Below are 16,623 nucleotides of genomic sequence, written 5' to 3'. Positions count from 1 at the left end.
CGTGTCCCCAGACACTCTGCCAGGGACCCTGTGAGGACACGACATGTCCCATCCCTCACAGGGACCCCCTAACAAACAGCAACACTGTCACATCCCCGTCCCCAGAGGAACCCCACCGTGTCCCCACACACGCTGGGGGGGACCCTGTGAGGACACGACATGTCCCATCCCTCACAGGGACCCCCTAACAAACAGCGACCCTGTCACATCCCCGTCCCCAGAGGAACCCCACCGTGTCCCCACAGGGGACCCCGCGGGGACCCGACACCTCCCACCCCTAACACGGACCCCGCCGTGCCCCTCCACACCCCCCCCCACCCTCACGCCCCCGGGGGGACCCCCGCTTATCCCCACACCCCCACGGGGGTGTCCCCCCCCTCACTGAAGACAGTAATTCTGCCCCCCCCCCCCCCCCCCCCCGCGGCCCGGTCGGGCAGCGGCGCCTTTAAGGCTGGGCCGGGCGCCAGCTGCCTCCGCCCGGGGGCAGAGCCGGGCGGGCCGGGCCCCGCCGTAGCCTGGTAACCGCCGCTCGGCGGGCGGAGGGCGGCCCCGGCAGCGCCGCGGTCAGGTGGCAGCTCCACAAGGGTGAGACGGAGCCCGGCTGCCGACCGATAAAAGAAGAAGTCCTGCCCCGCCGACGAACGAACGAACGACCGGGAGGGAAGCGCGGAGCCGCCGCCACAACCAGCACCGAGGAAGGAGCCATGGTAAGAGCGGGCCTCGCCGAAATGGGGATGGGGAGGGAGAGGTGCCCGCCCGGGCCTCGGCCGCGAAGGGAGGCGGTGGGCGAGGAAGCTGCGGGGGTTGCTTCCCCCCCCCCCACACCACCACCACCACCCCCCCCCCGGCAGCCGGCCTTCCCCGCCGCCCTAATGGTGCTTGGGTGTTATTTACAGCTCCGTCCTGGTCCATGGAGCTTAAAGTGTCTCTTTCCCGGGAGGGCTTCTGCCTGGGAGACCACCGGACACCCCCCCCCCCCCAGCCCCTCATCGTGGCCTCAGGTCTGCCCTACGGAGGGGGCAGCGCTGCTCCTTCATCCCACGGAGAGTGTGTGTGTGGGGGGGGGATGCCCACCCACCCTTCCACACCGGGGTACTGGGGCTGTACCGTTGGGAGAGCGGATCAGGCCCCCCCCACACCCCCCAAAACCTGCGCAGAGGGGCTGGATGCAAACCCCTGCGGCCTTCGGTCGGTGGTCGTGGCGAGGGTCGGGGTCGGGACAGCGATCCGGTGTCCAGAGAGGGTGCTGGCTGCGGTGGGACGGTGCTGAGCACCCAAGGGGTCTTGGCCAGAAGGTGCCCAAAAGAACAGGACAAGGCAAAAAAAAATTAAAAATAACCAAACCCGGTCGCGGGTGGTTAAACCCTGAGCGAAGCTGGCTGGAGAGAGGGACTGACTCGCTTCAGATCCGCACCAGAACAGCCAAGCGCGGAGATCGGGTGTTTTCCTCGACGTGGAAAACAAACCTCGGCCCGCGCCGCGCTCCTGGCAGCGCCGGAGCGGAGCGAGCATCCCTCCCGTCGGGGTGCACCCCCCGCGGCTCGCGGAGCACCCCGGTGCCTGCAAACCCCGGCGCGTGCCTGCGGCCGGCTGGCCTCAAAACCGAACCGGTTGCGTGCCGCGGCCCTTGACTCAGCTCCGAAGTAGCTGCTTTGAGCAACACTAGTAATCAATGAGCGGCATTTGGCTGTAGGGAGATTGGGAAGGATTATAACCTGTTCGACTGGGCAGCAAATGAGTCTTTTATTCTGAAGCTCTGAGTATTGACAGATGTCCTAATATCATGTTGCAAGTTCAGTTTATCCCCGATGCCACTGCCACAGGAATGGTGGAGGGATTAGCACTGACAAAACACTGTTTTCCCTTACCATACACCGGATCAGCTGGCCCTGCTCTGGCAAGGAGCAGATTCCTCCCCGAGGCCTCCCCATCCACCTCGGTGCGTGCCGCGTTCCGGGTGGCTGGGACGGGCTCTGTAGCACTCCAGTTCCCAAGCAATGAAAAACAAGTGTCCCCAGTTTGGAGAGCGCGTGCCATTCCCCACCAGCAGAGATCTGCTGCCATGACTTGGCTAACGCGACCCTGGTGAACGTCAGGAGGCGAGCAGTAATGCAGCAGGTTTTAATCGATTTACACCTAGAAGGTACGAACAGGCAGCTCTGCCTGTCCTTCCTGCCCCCGAGGGCTTGCCTGGGTCCCAGACGGGGGCATGCTCGTCCCATCCTTCCTCCAAAAGGAAAGGTGAAATCCCAGGGATTTCATCCAAGCCCTCGCTGCTCTGCGATGCCTGCTCTGGGCTCTGGCGCTGCTTCCTTGTTGGTCAGGGCAATATTGACATTTGCATGGCTTAATTCAGTACCTGATCCCAGTTGGAATCTCGGAGCTGGAAAGGCAGAGAACTCATGCTGCTCGAGTGCTAGAAATGTACAGGGTGTGGGGGATAAATCTTCTGTCTAAACCAGACGTTACGGGAGGGAGGAAAGAAATGCAGAAGCCTAAACAAGAAAGTCTCAAACAGACCTCTGCTCTGAGAGTCGGTACCAGCTTTGTCCCAGGGAACCAGCCACGTGGCACATCTGGGCATCCAGGCAGAAGTCAGGGATGAGGAGGGGGAAAAGGCATCCGGGCAAGGCAACACGTACCGGGAGCAGCTTTGCTCCTGCTCACCGTGCACTGGCCCCAGCGGACCCATCTACACAAGGCTGTTCATCAGCACAACCGAAAAGCCTTCCAGGCTTCCTGCCACCGCTGCAGGACCTTCCTTCCAGGGTGGTTTTCCCTGAAAGGTGGGAGCAATGCCTTAAACCAGGTACGGGAGCTTCTCCCAGACCCTTTCCTCTCCGGGTATGCAACCCTCACCGCATGCATGCTGATTTATCCCTTAAAAAAAGTCACACTGAGCAACCATAATGCAAGCAGAAACGCTACCATCTAGCAGATAAGGCTCTGGCACTTGGAAATAGCAGAGAAACCTTTGAACAACGGCCTTAGCTCCCCAGCTGCTTGGGAATAAAGCCTTAAACTGGAAGTCAAACGTGCTGCCCACCCTTCCTTGGGCACCGCGGGGCTGGGGGTGGCTGCCCCGGCGGTGGTGCCTGCAGAGCACTCACTGGTGCCAGCACTACAGCTCATGGGCTAGGCTCACACAGCTACTCACCCACTTGAAAAAAAAAAAAAAAAAAATACTCAAGCAGGTTGTAGTTTTCCAGCAGAATGGCTCAACAGGTGCCGCTGCGCTCACTCCAGCCCTGCACCCCACAGCTGGCCACACAGAGGTACCTGGACTGATGAGACTTAGTTTTTCCCTCTGTCGATAATATCCCACCCCGTGGTACGGAGGGTGGCTGTGGGTCCCTTCCCCTCACAGGGAGGCTGAGCAGCAGCAGCTCACAGGGGTAGGAGTCCTGGTTCACAAAGGAAATTTGAATTTGGTCCATGTCCCTTGTGCTGAGCAAAATACAGTTTCACCAAGCCTTGAGCAGACAGAGCTACGTACCAGGAGACGAGGGGTGCTGTCCCTGTGCTGCTTACACGGGAAGCCTTCGCTACCACATGTAAACTTGATTTCCAGCTAATTGATTAAAATTGGCCTCCCTTCCTGTTACCCTAAGCAACCCCATCGATGTGCTCAGAAGGTGACCTCATTCCTTACAGCTGCTGCGGGTGGGTGGCCGGGCACAGCCGACCAGGCCATTCCTATCCTGCTTTCTCGCTGCTTTCCCTTCAGCTCTTGCTTCTTGCTTTTACTGCCCTGTGCTGAACCACCGCCTGGCCTTGGAAAGCGTGGGCAGCCCCTGCCTGCCTGCCTGCCTTCAGGGGATTCCTGCGGCGGGGGGCTATGTCACAGTCAGGTTTACCAGGGGTGCCAGGCTTCGAGACCACCCCCCCCCCGCAATCCAGAGAAGTCAGGCTCCATTCAGAGCGTGCACCCATTGGCAGTGCCCTTGGAAAAGGTCCGGGTGAGTGCCAGCATGGAAGCACCGGACAGTTTCCAGGGCACATTGCAGTGAATTTGCAGCTGCCTTCAATTTTATGGGTTTTGAGGTGGACCGGCAGGGACAGGGCAGAGCCCAGAGCTGCTGCCCCAGTGCACAGCCCTGCCACATAGGCAAGGGGCACAGACCCGGGCGAGCCCTGCGGTGCGAGCCAAGCAGCCTCGGTCCCAGCAGGGTCACACATGAGCAAACACACCAGGTCCCCGTGTTTTGCTCAGCTAATAAGGAAGAGATTGTGTCCCTCCTGTCAGCTGTGACTGCACAGGGCACGTCCCCAGGAAAAACAAGGCTCCATCTTGCAGCACCCCGGGAGCCAGGCGCGGGTCTGCTCCCCGAGCATCCCCCCAGGGTCACGCACACTTGGACACAGGGAGCAGGGGATGGAGCAGGGGAGCTTTTCTAAACTCCACCTGCAATCCAGATGCCATCAGCTGGTGCTGAAAAAGAGCTGTAGCGCTTCAGAACAGATGATATCTCCACTCGGGGCTCAAAACCAGCCCTTGGTGTTCAGCTGAGTACAGAACTGAGGCCGCACGCAACTGTAGGATCCCGTTCGTGCCTCCTCAAGGCTTAATTCTGGTTTTTAGAGAGTGTTTCGTGCACCCCACCAGAGTTTAAGCAAGATGCGGATGGCCACGGTACTGGCTTGTACTGGGGCCCCACAGGTGAGCCCTGTGCCACCACCGCTCTCTCCGAGCAACTGGCACCCAGAGCACAGCGCGTTAGAGCCGGCGGCTCCAAAATAACAGACATTGCTTTAAAAAGAAAGATGGTTTGTTTTTCTTGCATAAAATCCTCTTGCTGGTTGCCGAGGGAAGCTTGTCCCCAGAGCAGAGCAGCTGTATCATGCAGGAATTTATAAATATCAGCGTGCTCTCGGTTGCGCCCGCGCCTGCTCCCCGTCTTGCCGCACGCCGGCCGGGAGCAATCCCGGTGGCGAGAGGTTTTGCTCACAGCTGGCAGGATCCAGCTGTCGAGAGGAGAAGCAGCAGCCCTGCCTGTTCCCACTCCACGGCGGCGAGGAGTGGGTGGCTGCGCAGCAGGGAAGCGTGTAACGTGCCCGTGGGCAGGCTGCGCTGCCTCGCCGAGGAAATAGTGGTAGCGTGCATAAAGAGTCAGCGGAGCTGCCTCCCCCTGCCTGGGAGAGGAATGCGGGCAGCCAGGGACCCTGGCCGATGGGCCAAGAAGCGTCCTCGGAGGGATCCTTCCAAAAAACCTCACCACCCTCTTCCCCCCCCCCCCCCCGCCCCTGCTCCTTTGGCATTGGGAGAATAGCACATCAGGGAGCCAGGCTTTGGCTCACAGAGTGAGGAGGGGCTGAGGGTCTGGCAGAGCATTGCTAGACATTTAGGAGCTCATCAGCTGGGCACGTTGGGCTGATTTAGAAGTCACCAACCATAAGGCATGCCCTGATGGTCTGCAAAGCTACCCACGCATTTTGCAATTGCTCATTAATCCCACATAAATTTGCTCAGTGTATTAACCTCAGCAGCCTGGTCACAGACCGAGGCTCGGCGGTGCGATGCTCCTGCAGCGTGAGCAGAGACTGGCTGCAAGAGCGAGGATGCTGCTCCCGGGCTGTAGGAGGCAGCTGGGTGAGGCTTGCAAAGTCCTGCCCTTACCCAAGCCTGCCCACAGCACCAGGCATCCCATCCATGCCCAGGGAAGGGAGACGAGCCGTGACACAGGAGCATCTGCTGTCACCCCTCCAAAGGCAGCGTCACAGCAGGCTGGGACAGGCTAATTAGGGTTTGTCAGCCCTGCAGCCTAGAGAGCTGGCTCAGGTCATGGGAGCAGCCTGAATTCCAGGTGTGTGGAGGAGGCAGCGCCATACCAGGGGAAACAAGACTTTGCGTTCACGGACTAAATGTGTTTGGTCTGGGGTCACTGAGCAAGGATAAGCCTGGGACCCTTTGCAGCCGTACCCTGCGAGTTTCTCCTGTAAAGGGGAGTCATGCCTGAAATACACCACGAAAGCTTTGGGAAGTTACCGGTGTGTTCTTGCAAGTGTGGGATACCCAGTTTGTGCTGCAAGAGCAGCCAGGCCTGCTCAGAGCTTCAGGTGGACAGATTATTGTCTTGATTTAACATCTGACAGCTTCCATCCTCTGCTCGCCTGAGAGGGTAACGCAGGCTGCAAGCAGGAATCAATCAGGGTTCGGTCTAGGCATCCTCTGTCACAGCCCAAATCACTCCACCATCCCCTCCTGCTTCCCCTTCCTTCTTTTCTGCTTCAAAACCAAACTGCTCGTCCCTTCCGTCGCGAGGGTGTGCTGATGGCTCTGAACCACGCGCCCGAGAGGAGTCTGTAACGGCTTCGGGAGCACATCCACGACAGCCAAAGGCAGGAAAGCAAAAACCCCAGCGAAGCAAACGGTGAGCTGCGGTCGCTGCTGTGATGCCCGGGAGAGGCAGGCCTGCCCACGGCCTCAAGCCCGCTTCAAACTCCCATGGACTCAGCACAAGCAAGACCTGACCCTGAGAACGGCCGCAGTTTGTGCTCTCTGCTGAAATTTATTTTAAATGCTGTTCTCCAGTACCGTTTCTGAAGCAATTTGCTGTTCAGCCTGGCTAGGAAGAGCCCTGAGCAGGCTCATTCATTCAGCGCCTGCAGTATTGACTCTTCTCTTTACTGCAGCATTAGAGAGCATTTGTCATCTCTAAAATGAATAACTTTTCCTCTCCTGGGAAGGGGGAGAAGGCTTGCTTCAGTACTGACATTTCACACACCCAGCCCACAAACCTGCTTCGAATCCCAGATGTTGATCTGGGGATAAAACGAGGGGCTTTGGTGTCTTTGCTCTATCAGCAGAGCAGGACCTGCGACTCACCTGGTCCTCCCCACGCACAAAACTTGCCGAGTACCTCTCGGGCCGTGCCCTCTGCACCCCTCCGAGGGCCACCCTGCTCAGCCACAGCCCTCCCCAGCAGCGTTAGGGCAAGAGGAGCAGAACGGCTGCCAGAAAGCCAGGGGTACCCAGCAAGCAGCAGCAAAGCTGGGAGCAGGACCAACTGTCCTTTCCCACCCGGTGAGCTAGCTACCGAGTCACACATCTGCAGAATTTCACCTGGTCCAGGGGAAAAAGAGCCTGGGAGATGGTCTCGCCTCTGCCAGGTTCCAGCTACATTGCCACGTTACTGACATACAGTCCAACACCAACTGCAAGGGACTCAAGTCCCTCAGGAACAAGTCACAGCCTCTGCTCTCAAGCCAGAGGAGCCCTTAAAAAAAACCAACCCAAAATAAAAAAAACAAACCCCCAAATCAGAGAAAACCACCTAGCAGCACCAGAGTAAGAAACCAGAAGCTCAGACTTGCCACCTCATGGTCCAGAGACCAACAAGCAAGGCTCTCTCCTCCTGTCCTAGAGATTGCAGTGTATTTAACTAGTATCTGCCTCTTTGCCTCTGTCTTCTGAGCTTTCAGAGGTGTTTTCAAGTCTTTCTCAGGAGGTCCAGGAAGCAGGAATGCTTTCCTGTGGGAATTTCAGCCTTTGTTAGCAGGACTGCGTTCCCAGGAACGAAAGCAAGAGAAACAAAGTCCAGCTATCGCAGGATTTGGAAGAACAGAGCCATAAGCATTGCCAGCAACAACCTTTCCAAGGGACCGGACCACCCACTATGCAAACCATTAGGTCAGTATTGTTGTATTGCTTTTGAAACCCCCTTGCCTGGAGAGAAGCCGCTCTGAAGCCAGGAAATCCAGCCCAGTTGGGATACGACCCGGTGTCAAACTGGTCAACCCCACAAAGGTACGCGCCACCCGCCTTCCACGGGAGCAGCTACCACAGGCGAAGCGCCTGCCCCTTCTCCCAGCAGACCCGACCGCAGGTGAACCACACAGCTTAGCCTCAAGGTACAGCAGAGTCAAGTACAGTGCCCGATACGAGCCCGCCAGACTTAACTGAGAGGTTGGTCTGCGGAGAGCCAGCGGATGCAGGATGAGGTCCCAGTCGCGGTGGGTGCTGGAGAAGCGTCTCCTTTCCATAAACCTGCACCCAAGGACAGTGCTGGGCCAGGAGCTGCGTGGAGAGGACCTGGAGGCTTTGAAGACCAGAGTCGTCTCCAGGCTGTAATTACCCACTTGCTTCCCCCACCCCTGATTATGCAAATTAGAGAAATGGCAGAACCCACCAATCTGCCAGGAGGGAGGAGGCTGTGCTGGTCCTGCACCTGTGTCACTAGGGCCAGGGACCCCCTGCCACCCCGGGGGGTGCCAGCCCTCCCCAGCAGCCCAGCGGGGTGAGCATATAGCGGGAGCTGGTCTTTTTGCATGGGGAAGACCAAGGGAGAGTCTAGAAAGGGATTTACTGTGGGTCAGGGCTGTTACAACACTAATTAATCCATTAATTGGGGTCAGCTCAGCAAACGAGGACGTGATGGCAGGAATACCTGGTTGCTACTGGCCCACCACCAGCTGGTTTTTGCCTGAAGGACCATGCTGCACCCTCTGGGAATTTCAGCCCTTTGCAGGAAACCACAACCACATCCCGTCTCCTTTGGAAGGCGCCTTTCAGCCGCTCCTTTAGAGACAGCCCCAGCTCCGACCCTTCGGCGTAAGAGCCCACGCCACCTCCCAGCATCATCTCGCGGCGTGCCGGCGAGCGCCCGTGGCCCCTTCGCAGGGTGACACGCGGCAACGAGCCACCCAAGACGGGCTCCAGCACCCCGAGGACACTGACTTCAGGCTTGTGTGACCACCCCAGCCTACGCAACCGCTCAGAAACACAAACCAAGAAGAAATGGGAGGAGATGTGGTGGGGTTTTTTTGGTTTGGGTTTTTTTTTTTTTTTTTTTCTGCATGAGATGGTGCAAACTGGCTGTATCAGCGCAGCTGTCCCAGCCTCTGTGCAGAGGTTGAATGAGGCACGGCTGGACCCGCAGCCAGCACCTCTCCCCGTGCAAGGAGCCTGTTTGGTGCTGTGCTGGCCTGTTCTGTCACTGTCCTTTGCAGGTGGCACGGCCAGGGCTGGGCTGTGTGTGCACCTCGTTCGATCTTCAGCTATTTTTCTCTTTTTTTTCTCGCACACAGCAACGTCTGGGAAGAGGCTTTTCACTCTTTTCCTCTCTCTCTGAGCCCCAGCACAATGACAGGAACTACCGCATGAAGAGCAACAGTGTTGGGTTACAGCAGGGACGCGGCAGGATAAAGCGGGCGCGTTGAGAAAGGCAAATGGAGTTTCATGGGAGCGAAACAGCAGACTTTAGGCAAGCCTTTGTCTGAAGCTGGCTGGGGCCAGGCAGGAGGGTTAGGAGAAGGTGCAGCTATCAGGACAGATAAGGACTCACACCTGCAAGCCTGGTGGTAGCTCCTAATCATCAGCCAAAGGCACCGCACCCAGCACGCAGCCTCTGCCATCCGAGGCAGACGAGGCCCCTTTCATTTTCAGGCTCCCTGCAAGCCGGCAGCTGCTCAGCCTGGTATGTGTGGGCAGGAGGACCGTGGCTTTGTCACATGCCTGAGACAGCATGTCGCAGTCGGTGGCATCCCAGCCAGCTCCTGCTGCGAGAGCCATGGAACGCGGGAAGGGATGCTGGCATCTCCCCCCTCTCCCTTGGTGGCTTTCCCCCCCACCCAGCATCTGCTCCTGCCCCAGCCTCCTGGGCAGCATCCTCGGCTACCAGGTGTTTGGTCTGATGAGCACAGCAGCCTTAGCTCTCACTTATATAAAGAATTCATCTCCAAAACATTAACTCTTTCTGGAGGAGAGCCGTTCTGGTTCGAGCAGAGGCTGTGCCGCTGGGTGTCAGCCATGTGGAGCCCCGGAGAAGTGGTGTGTAAACTGGGACACAGGACTGTGGGCACCCACCTGCGTTCCCAGCTGGCCCCAAAATCCACCCCGTTCCCCAACTGCTGCAGACAGCAGGTACAGGTGGGACAGGCAGGTGCCTTCCTTGAGCCGCTCCTCTCTTCCCGGGGGACCAGCGCATCCCGTCGGACTGACCGTCCGTCTCAGCCGCCATGCGATGCCGTCTCGGGTGGCTGCTCGGGAGCAGGCTGCACGCAGGCAGCTTGCTGCCAGCCCGCTGGCCTCGGAGTTTGCAGAGCGAGCCCAGCCTGTCACATGCAAACATCCAGATAAGTTGCTGCCTGCAAAGAGGAACCACTTTATGGAAAGCAGCAAAGCCCTTCCCAAAGCGCCCCGAGGAGCGCTCCGAGTCCCCCCGCCGGGAAGCAGCTGGATCCCAGGTGCGGCAAGCGTGGACGTGGGGCAGGCGAGCGTGCTCGACCCCAAGCAGCCCCTCGGGCCCCCGCGGGGGCAGAGATGTGGGTGCCCCAGTCTGCAGGATCAAAGCCGGGACGCTGCTGCCCTGCTCCCAAGAGGTGCGGCGGCAGCACCCCTCAGCCTCTCCTGCCGCGCGTTTGTGGATCGCCCTCCGCTAACGTTTCCCAGCCATCTTCAAGGGCGGCACGGCGTTAAAAAAAAAAATAATCCCGTTTGGGTTTGTCATTTGGCCTCCGGCCGACTTGTCTCAACTCCCCAACGCCTGCCAGAGCCTCCCAGCCCGCCCTGCCTCCCGGCAGCCCTGTGCCGTCACCGTGCCAGAACCGGCCTCTCCGTGTGAAGCCTTCCCGGCCAGCCGTCATGCCGCGCAGCCCGCCCGAAGCACCGAGACCCACTGGCCATGGCAGCCCTCCCTTCTCTGATCCCCATCTCCAAAGCCAAGCCAGCCCCTTTCCGCCTCAGTCCCCCTCCGGAGCTCAGCGAGCGGTTCCTTCGTCATGGTAAAGCCACGCACGGGGAAAGCGAGTCCTTTCCCCCGGCTCTCCCTCCTCATTCCCCTGCCCTGGGGAGGGGGCACGGAGCAGCCACTGGCCCCTCGCTGTCAGCCCCACTGTGCTAGAAATGGCCAACGGATGAGCTGCGGGAAAGCAGGGAGGGTCTGCCTTGCTCAGAGCCATTGGGGGGGGGGGGGGCAGACATTACTCTCCCTCTCCCATCGTCCGGCAGCGTTTCCCCAACAGGCAGCTGCTTCACTCTGGTGACTTGTCTTATTTCTGGTCTGGCTGGAGAAATAAAAGAAAGGGATGCCGTCCCTGTCCTCCGCTTTCCAGGAGTGGGATGCTGTGGCTCACGGCACCAGCTCTGCCCCTTCTCGTTTGCCCCTGTAATTCCAGCCGCGGGGAACAGGACCAGGTAGCAGAGCCCCGGCAGAAAGGCTCCCAGGAGCGTGCTTTAGGCACCGTCGGAAGAAACGCAGACCTGCACCAGCTGTCTGGGACTAGGCAAGAGTCTTGGCGGTTGCTAAAGGAGACGTTAGAGCAAATTAATTACTTAAACTATTCCATTTTTTTTTTTGAGTCATGACTTTTGTGCCAGCCTCAGATTCCTCTGGGCCTACCCTGATTTTGAATGCTGTGTTGGAAGCAATTGGTGGCATTACGCTGTCGGCAGCAAGTGCCTTCCCAAGGCCTCTGTCTCTCCCAGGGGAGCAGGCAGGGAAGCCGTAGTCCTCTCTCAGTTCTTGGACAACCACCTAAATTGGGTGGCTTAAATGTACCTCAGCGGAGGAGGCTGCCTGGTGTCCTGTTTGGGTCCAGCACAGATCCCAGTAAAGCCCATGCTCTCTTCTCTCCCCAGCTCAGCGTTGGACACGCTCTATGAGACATCCCAGCTTTGGCAGGCCACAGCATCCGTGTGCCGGTCGGTGATTTGGAGGACGACAGTTTGTTACTGAGCGTAAGTGCCTGAATCCTTTGCATTGTCAGTAACGGGTACTGGAGAGCAGAGATTTCCCCTGCTCAAAGGACTTTATTCCTTTGAAAAAACCATGCCTTTCACTGCTGCTCCAGCTGGGTGACTGCAGTGGGGGTGTCCGCAGGGGAAGCCGAGCAGTCACAGCTGCAGCAAGAATCTTGTTGGGGCATGAACTCTTGCAGCACCAGCACTTTGGGCCCCTGGTTTCAGGAGCTGCTCAAGTAGCTGCCAGCAGGGAACAAGCCACAGAGGAGACTGTGTTATGCTCATTAAGTTACCGTACCGCAAAGCCATGCCAAAAATCCGCTGCCAGCATTACCAGCCACTGCTGAGACCTGCCGGTGTTTCCTGGAGCGCGGGACGCAGATGGCTGCACTGTTGAGTCAGGGCCAGGGAAGCCACAGTCGGGGTCTCTCAGCCCTTTGAGAACTCGCTGGCCAGGAGAGTTAACTGCTGGAGGGACAGACACCCTCTCACCCAAGGCACTGAGCATCCCCCAGATCCCCTCCCCGCGGTGCCCAGTGACACTTTGGTGGGCTCAGACGTACCTGGGCAGAGCAGGGAGTCCCCAGCCCGTGCGGACCGGAGCCTCTCCCGTGGCCCGTCTCTAGCTGGAGAACGCACAGCTAAAAGGGACTGGCAAATTATTCATGTGCCGGGGCTTGTCCTCTTGCTTGCAGCTTCTCCACTGGCTTCAGAGAAGTCCTAAAGAAGTAGGGGAAATAAAAGCAGGGGTCCTTCCCGGGAGCCACAGTGGAGGCAGCCAGGGATGCGTGGTTCACGCAGGCGAAGCCAAGCCTTCGCAGAGCGTGTCATTCTCCAAAGCATTAGTCAGTCATTAAAGCAGCAGGAAAAGAGCCTCCCTTGTCCCAGCCTCTGCTTCGGTTTTACTCCCAGCTTCTGACATAACCAGGTCACTCTTTCCACACTTCCCCTGCCTAGATGAGAGCCGATGACTGATCTGGATGGACATGACTCACTGCCTTTTCTAATGAGCAACCTTCCTCTGTTGATGTACTTTGGCAGGGCCTTTCATATACCTAAAAAAGGAGAAGGGTGGCATTGGGGAGAGGGCAGGGTAATCTAAATTGCTGGCATCTGCATCCAGCCCGAGCGAGCTGTTTCTCACCATCCCTTTGGACTCTGGCCAGTTGTGAAGTTGCTGTTTTTGAGCATGGGAGAGGCGTAGCTAATCTTCCACGTGCTAATCCCGGTGAAATGCTGTCCGGGCCCACAGGTAGGCTGCCTAAACCCTCGACAAGTAATTGGAGCTAATTAGGCTGGAAGATTTTTTTGCTTAATATCTGTCCAGGCAATGCCTAGGGGCCCCATGGTAATAAGCACTGTGCAAACCCAGAACCACCTTACCCCACAGAGGTTTGCCGGTAGGAGGTTGTCCAGGCCACAGCAGGGCGAGTTGGGTTTTCCTGTTCTCCTGCATAGACACGGTCTCATCGGACAGCTGCCCCGCTCATGTGGAGTTGCTTCTGTTTTGCAGTGACTAAGCGGAGGAAGCTCTTGCTGTCCTAGCACCACCGGGCCAGACAATCCTTCCCTTGGCTGAAGATCCCGTTGGATCTCTTCCCATAATGGAAGCGTGAGTGCCAAGATCCTCCATGACCTCCAGAAGCCACAACTCCTTACCGAGAACTCTGATGGCTCCACGAATGCTTTCCGAAGGTGCCCTTGGGGGCATCGCCCAAATCACCCCCTCGCTGTACCTGAGCCGGGGCAGCGTCGCCTCCAACCGGCACCTGCTCCTCTCCCGGGGAATCACCTGCATCATCAATGCGACCATTGAGATTCCCAATTTTAACTGGCCCCAGTTTGAATACGTGAAAGTGCCTTTGGCTGACATGCCCAACGCCCCCATCTCCCTGTACTTCGACAGCGTCGCCGACAAGATAAACAGCGTGGCGCGGAAGCATGGGGCCACCTTAGTCCATTGTGCCGCCGGCGTGAGCAGGTCGGCCACCCTCTGCATCGCCTACCTGATGAAGTACCATAAGGTGTCCCTCTTTGAGGCATACAACTGGGTCAAATCGAGACGCCCCGTTATACGCCCCAACGTGGGCTTCTGGAGGCAACTGATAGACTACGAGAGGAAGCTCTTTGGGAAGACGACGGTTAAAATGGTACAGACACCATATGGCATCATCCCAGACGTTTACGAGAGAGAGAGGAGACCCCTGATGCCTTACTGGGGAATTTAATGTGACTGCAGACAGGAAGCACAACAGAAGGGACGAGCTGTTCTGAGTCAACCAGACTGGAGACATTCCCTTCTCCTTCTACAGCCAACTTTGGTTCTTTACCATACAGCAGAACCTCAACTAATTCTCACCTCACTAACCTGCAAGGCCAACGATTCCCTTCAAAGCATTTCTCTCTACAGGGATTCCCCCATCCACATTTCTCTGATTTAGCAGATTGAGGTCTCCTTATAAGTTTCTTCCTTTCATAAAGCCTCCCTCCCTTTTTTAGTCAGTTTATTAGTATCCTATGAGGAAAGGCCTAAAAGGCATTTGGCAGAGTTAATGAACAAAGTGCGCTTTGTGATGCGGTAGCCTGGATATTTCGTTAATAGCTTGTTTGCTTCCTTGCAAAATCCTGTAGTGGCTAGGGAGCGGCACTAGCACAGAACGAGCGAGGTCCTACTGTACGGCCCTGGGTTTTTCAAGAGCCAGGAAGGCAGGCGTGCAGGGTTGTGGTGCTAGTGCTGGTGTTTTCTTTAACATCCGTAGTGACTCTCAGTATATAGTGTTTGAGATCTTTAGTCAGCTCTTAATCTGTATTAAAAGTTAAAAAAAAGAAAAAAAAAGAAAAAAAAAAGAGTGAAGTCAGTCCGTGTTGGCCACAAGTAAAATAAAATTTGAATAATTCAAATCAAATAAATACAAGATCCTTTTTCACTCATTCCATGCCAGGGCAATAGTCCTGGAACACACTTACACTACTGAAAAATGCTGGTGTTTTTTGTGGGTGGAAAGTAAACAGAGATCTTGTCCAAATGTGGCTCAAGACCGAAGTGAGAGGTTAACCCTCCCCGCACTGGACAGCCAAAGACATGTTTAGGAAACTTGTGTGTGCATGGCCACCTTCCAAAGGGGCTGGGCTGTGTTTTCTAATATTCAATCAACCAGTAAATTGGAAGTAGGTAAATCCGCTTGATTACTTAGCTCTAAGTATGGTCGTGATCTGCCTTAGCCCATTTCTAAATCACTTCATTATGTCCTTAAGGTTATGCTGCATTCTAGAATTATTCTGCGCAAAATGGCGATCTGTTCAACCTCCCGGACAAGGATGGCTTTAACGGAGAAGGCTTTGCCTTGTTCTGTGTGTGACAAGAACGATTCCAACCGGAGACATGGGAGAAGCCTTTCTGTGGCATAGCCACTGCCTCCTGGACGTCGCTCCTCTCCCTGCAGATGGGAAGGGACTGGTTTCGTCGAAGCATAACTGGACCACCAGGACAGCAAGGCAAGTCCGTTCCTCGATGAGACATTTGTGTCCTCTGTTGCATCTCTGAAGGAGGAATACGCAGATTGCTGGATGCCGAGATAGCTATCTGATTTAAATGAGATTCTATACTTGTAAAAAAAAAAAAAAAAAAATCAATAAAGATTAAACAAGAACATGTGTTGGTTTCCTATTCAGGACTGTGCTAATGTATCTCAAGTAACTGCGAGAACATGGTGTAATACTGAGCAGTGGCTTTAAACAAATCTGGACCTCAGTCTTGAGAAAAATACTGTGATCTGTTCCTGTCACTTGGCTAATCAGTTTACAATCCATCCAGGTGTCCTGCAATTCCTGGTCCTCATCACAAAAGCCAGGCATTTAATTCGGCTATTTCAAAATTTTTATCTTTTGAAATCCTAGCTGAGCAGCCGAGGTTTTAAGGAACAGTAGACGTGGTTAAAGTTTTTCTCCAAGCTGAACCACACTGGGTGAGGATTGCAGCACAAGTAGGTTTCTGGTTTCCCCAGACTAAAAGCCACAAGGGCTGAAATACTGTTATCGCTGATACAAAACTGCACAAATGGCCTCAACCTCATGTGGATGGATCGTGAGTAAAACCAGACCTGGTTGGAATAAAAGTCTAGATCAGAGTGAATTTGATACAGAGGCTTTGACCGGCTCTAACCCAGAATTTTCAAATTTACTGCAGAGACAGGACTTTTACCAGACTGGGCAAATGCCACTTGCTTATACTCACCAGGGGAAGGAAACGGTGCTCTGTAATTTCCAGGCTCCAGTTAGAGGTCCACAAGGTCAGCGAGGACTGCTGTAGGAGTTCACAGACTCCAAATTAGGCCCAAGGCCACTTACTGGGGGGGCTTGGTGGCACGCAGGCACAAGAGAGCTCTCTCAACCCCTACGGGCATGGAAGTCACGAGGTTGGCCATAGCTTCATTAATGCCAAACCTGCGCACAGAGACACCGCTATGAAAAGAGTTACTGCAAATTCCTCAACATTGCAAGGGCATCCAAAGCCCAAAAGTTTGCTGCACGCACGTATATATTGCCCCCATTCCCCCTGCAAACCCTTCCTTCATCTGTTATCCAGGATGCACTTAAAACAAAACCACACATAAAAAACCCCAAATACTTCAACGCCAGTTTTTCCAACAATACCAACACGTGGATCTCGGTGTCCTTCAGTATCACCAGTACAAAGCGCAGCCCCGCGCTGGCGGAGCGAGGTCTCCTCCTGCTTTTGCAGTTGAACGAGAACAAAGTTTTGGCCCACTGAAATAAAAATGAATTTTGCCATCAGCTGTGCGCAGTTCAGGTTTCACGGTTGTGTCCCGGTTTCAGTGACAAACAAACAGACATAAGAGACTGACTGTCCATTTTAAAAAAATCCATTCTACTCATCTCTCTATTTTTATCATGAGTTAAATGGCAACCAGGGAAATGGTAAG

General features: G+C 55.9%; 1 protein-coding gene across 1 annotated transcript; it reads left to right on the top strand.

The window, feature by feature from the left end:
- Positions 1 to 497: 497 nt before the first annotated feature.
- DUSP14 (dual specificity phosphatase 14) lies at positions 498 to 15,138 on the top strand. The gene is made up of 3 exons (XM_049802423.1): positions 498 to 707; positions 11,579 to 11,677; positions 13,194 to 15,138. Exon 3 carries the CDS (start codon positions 13,312 to 13,314, stop codon positions 13,906 to 13,908), a length of 597 nt encoding a protein of 198 aa, XP_049658380.1. The 5' UTR covers positions 498 to 707; positions 11,579 to 11,677; positions 13,194 to 13,311; the 3' UTR covers positions 13,909 to 15,138.
- Positions 15,139 to 16,623: the final 1,485 nt, after the last annotated feature.

Source organism: Accipiter gentilis, chromosome 6 (genome assembly GCF_929443795.1).
Source record: "Accipiter gentilis chromosome 6, bAccGen1.1, whole genome shotgun sequence".
In the NCBI taxonomy this organism is placed as follows: Eukaryota; Metazoa; Chordata; class Aves; order Accipitriformes; family Accipitridae; genus Astur; species Astur gentilis.
The sequence above is the reverse complement of the archived record's forward strand: the minus strand, read 5'-3'. Positions and strand labels throughout refer to the sequence as shown.

What these genes read in the sequence shown, in the direction of transcription:
- DUSP14 (XM_049802423.1), top strand. Translation starts at nt 13,312, where the DNA reads ATGACCTCCAGAAGCCACAACTCCTTACCGAGAACTCTGATGGCTCCA.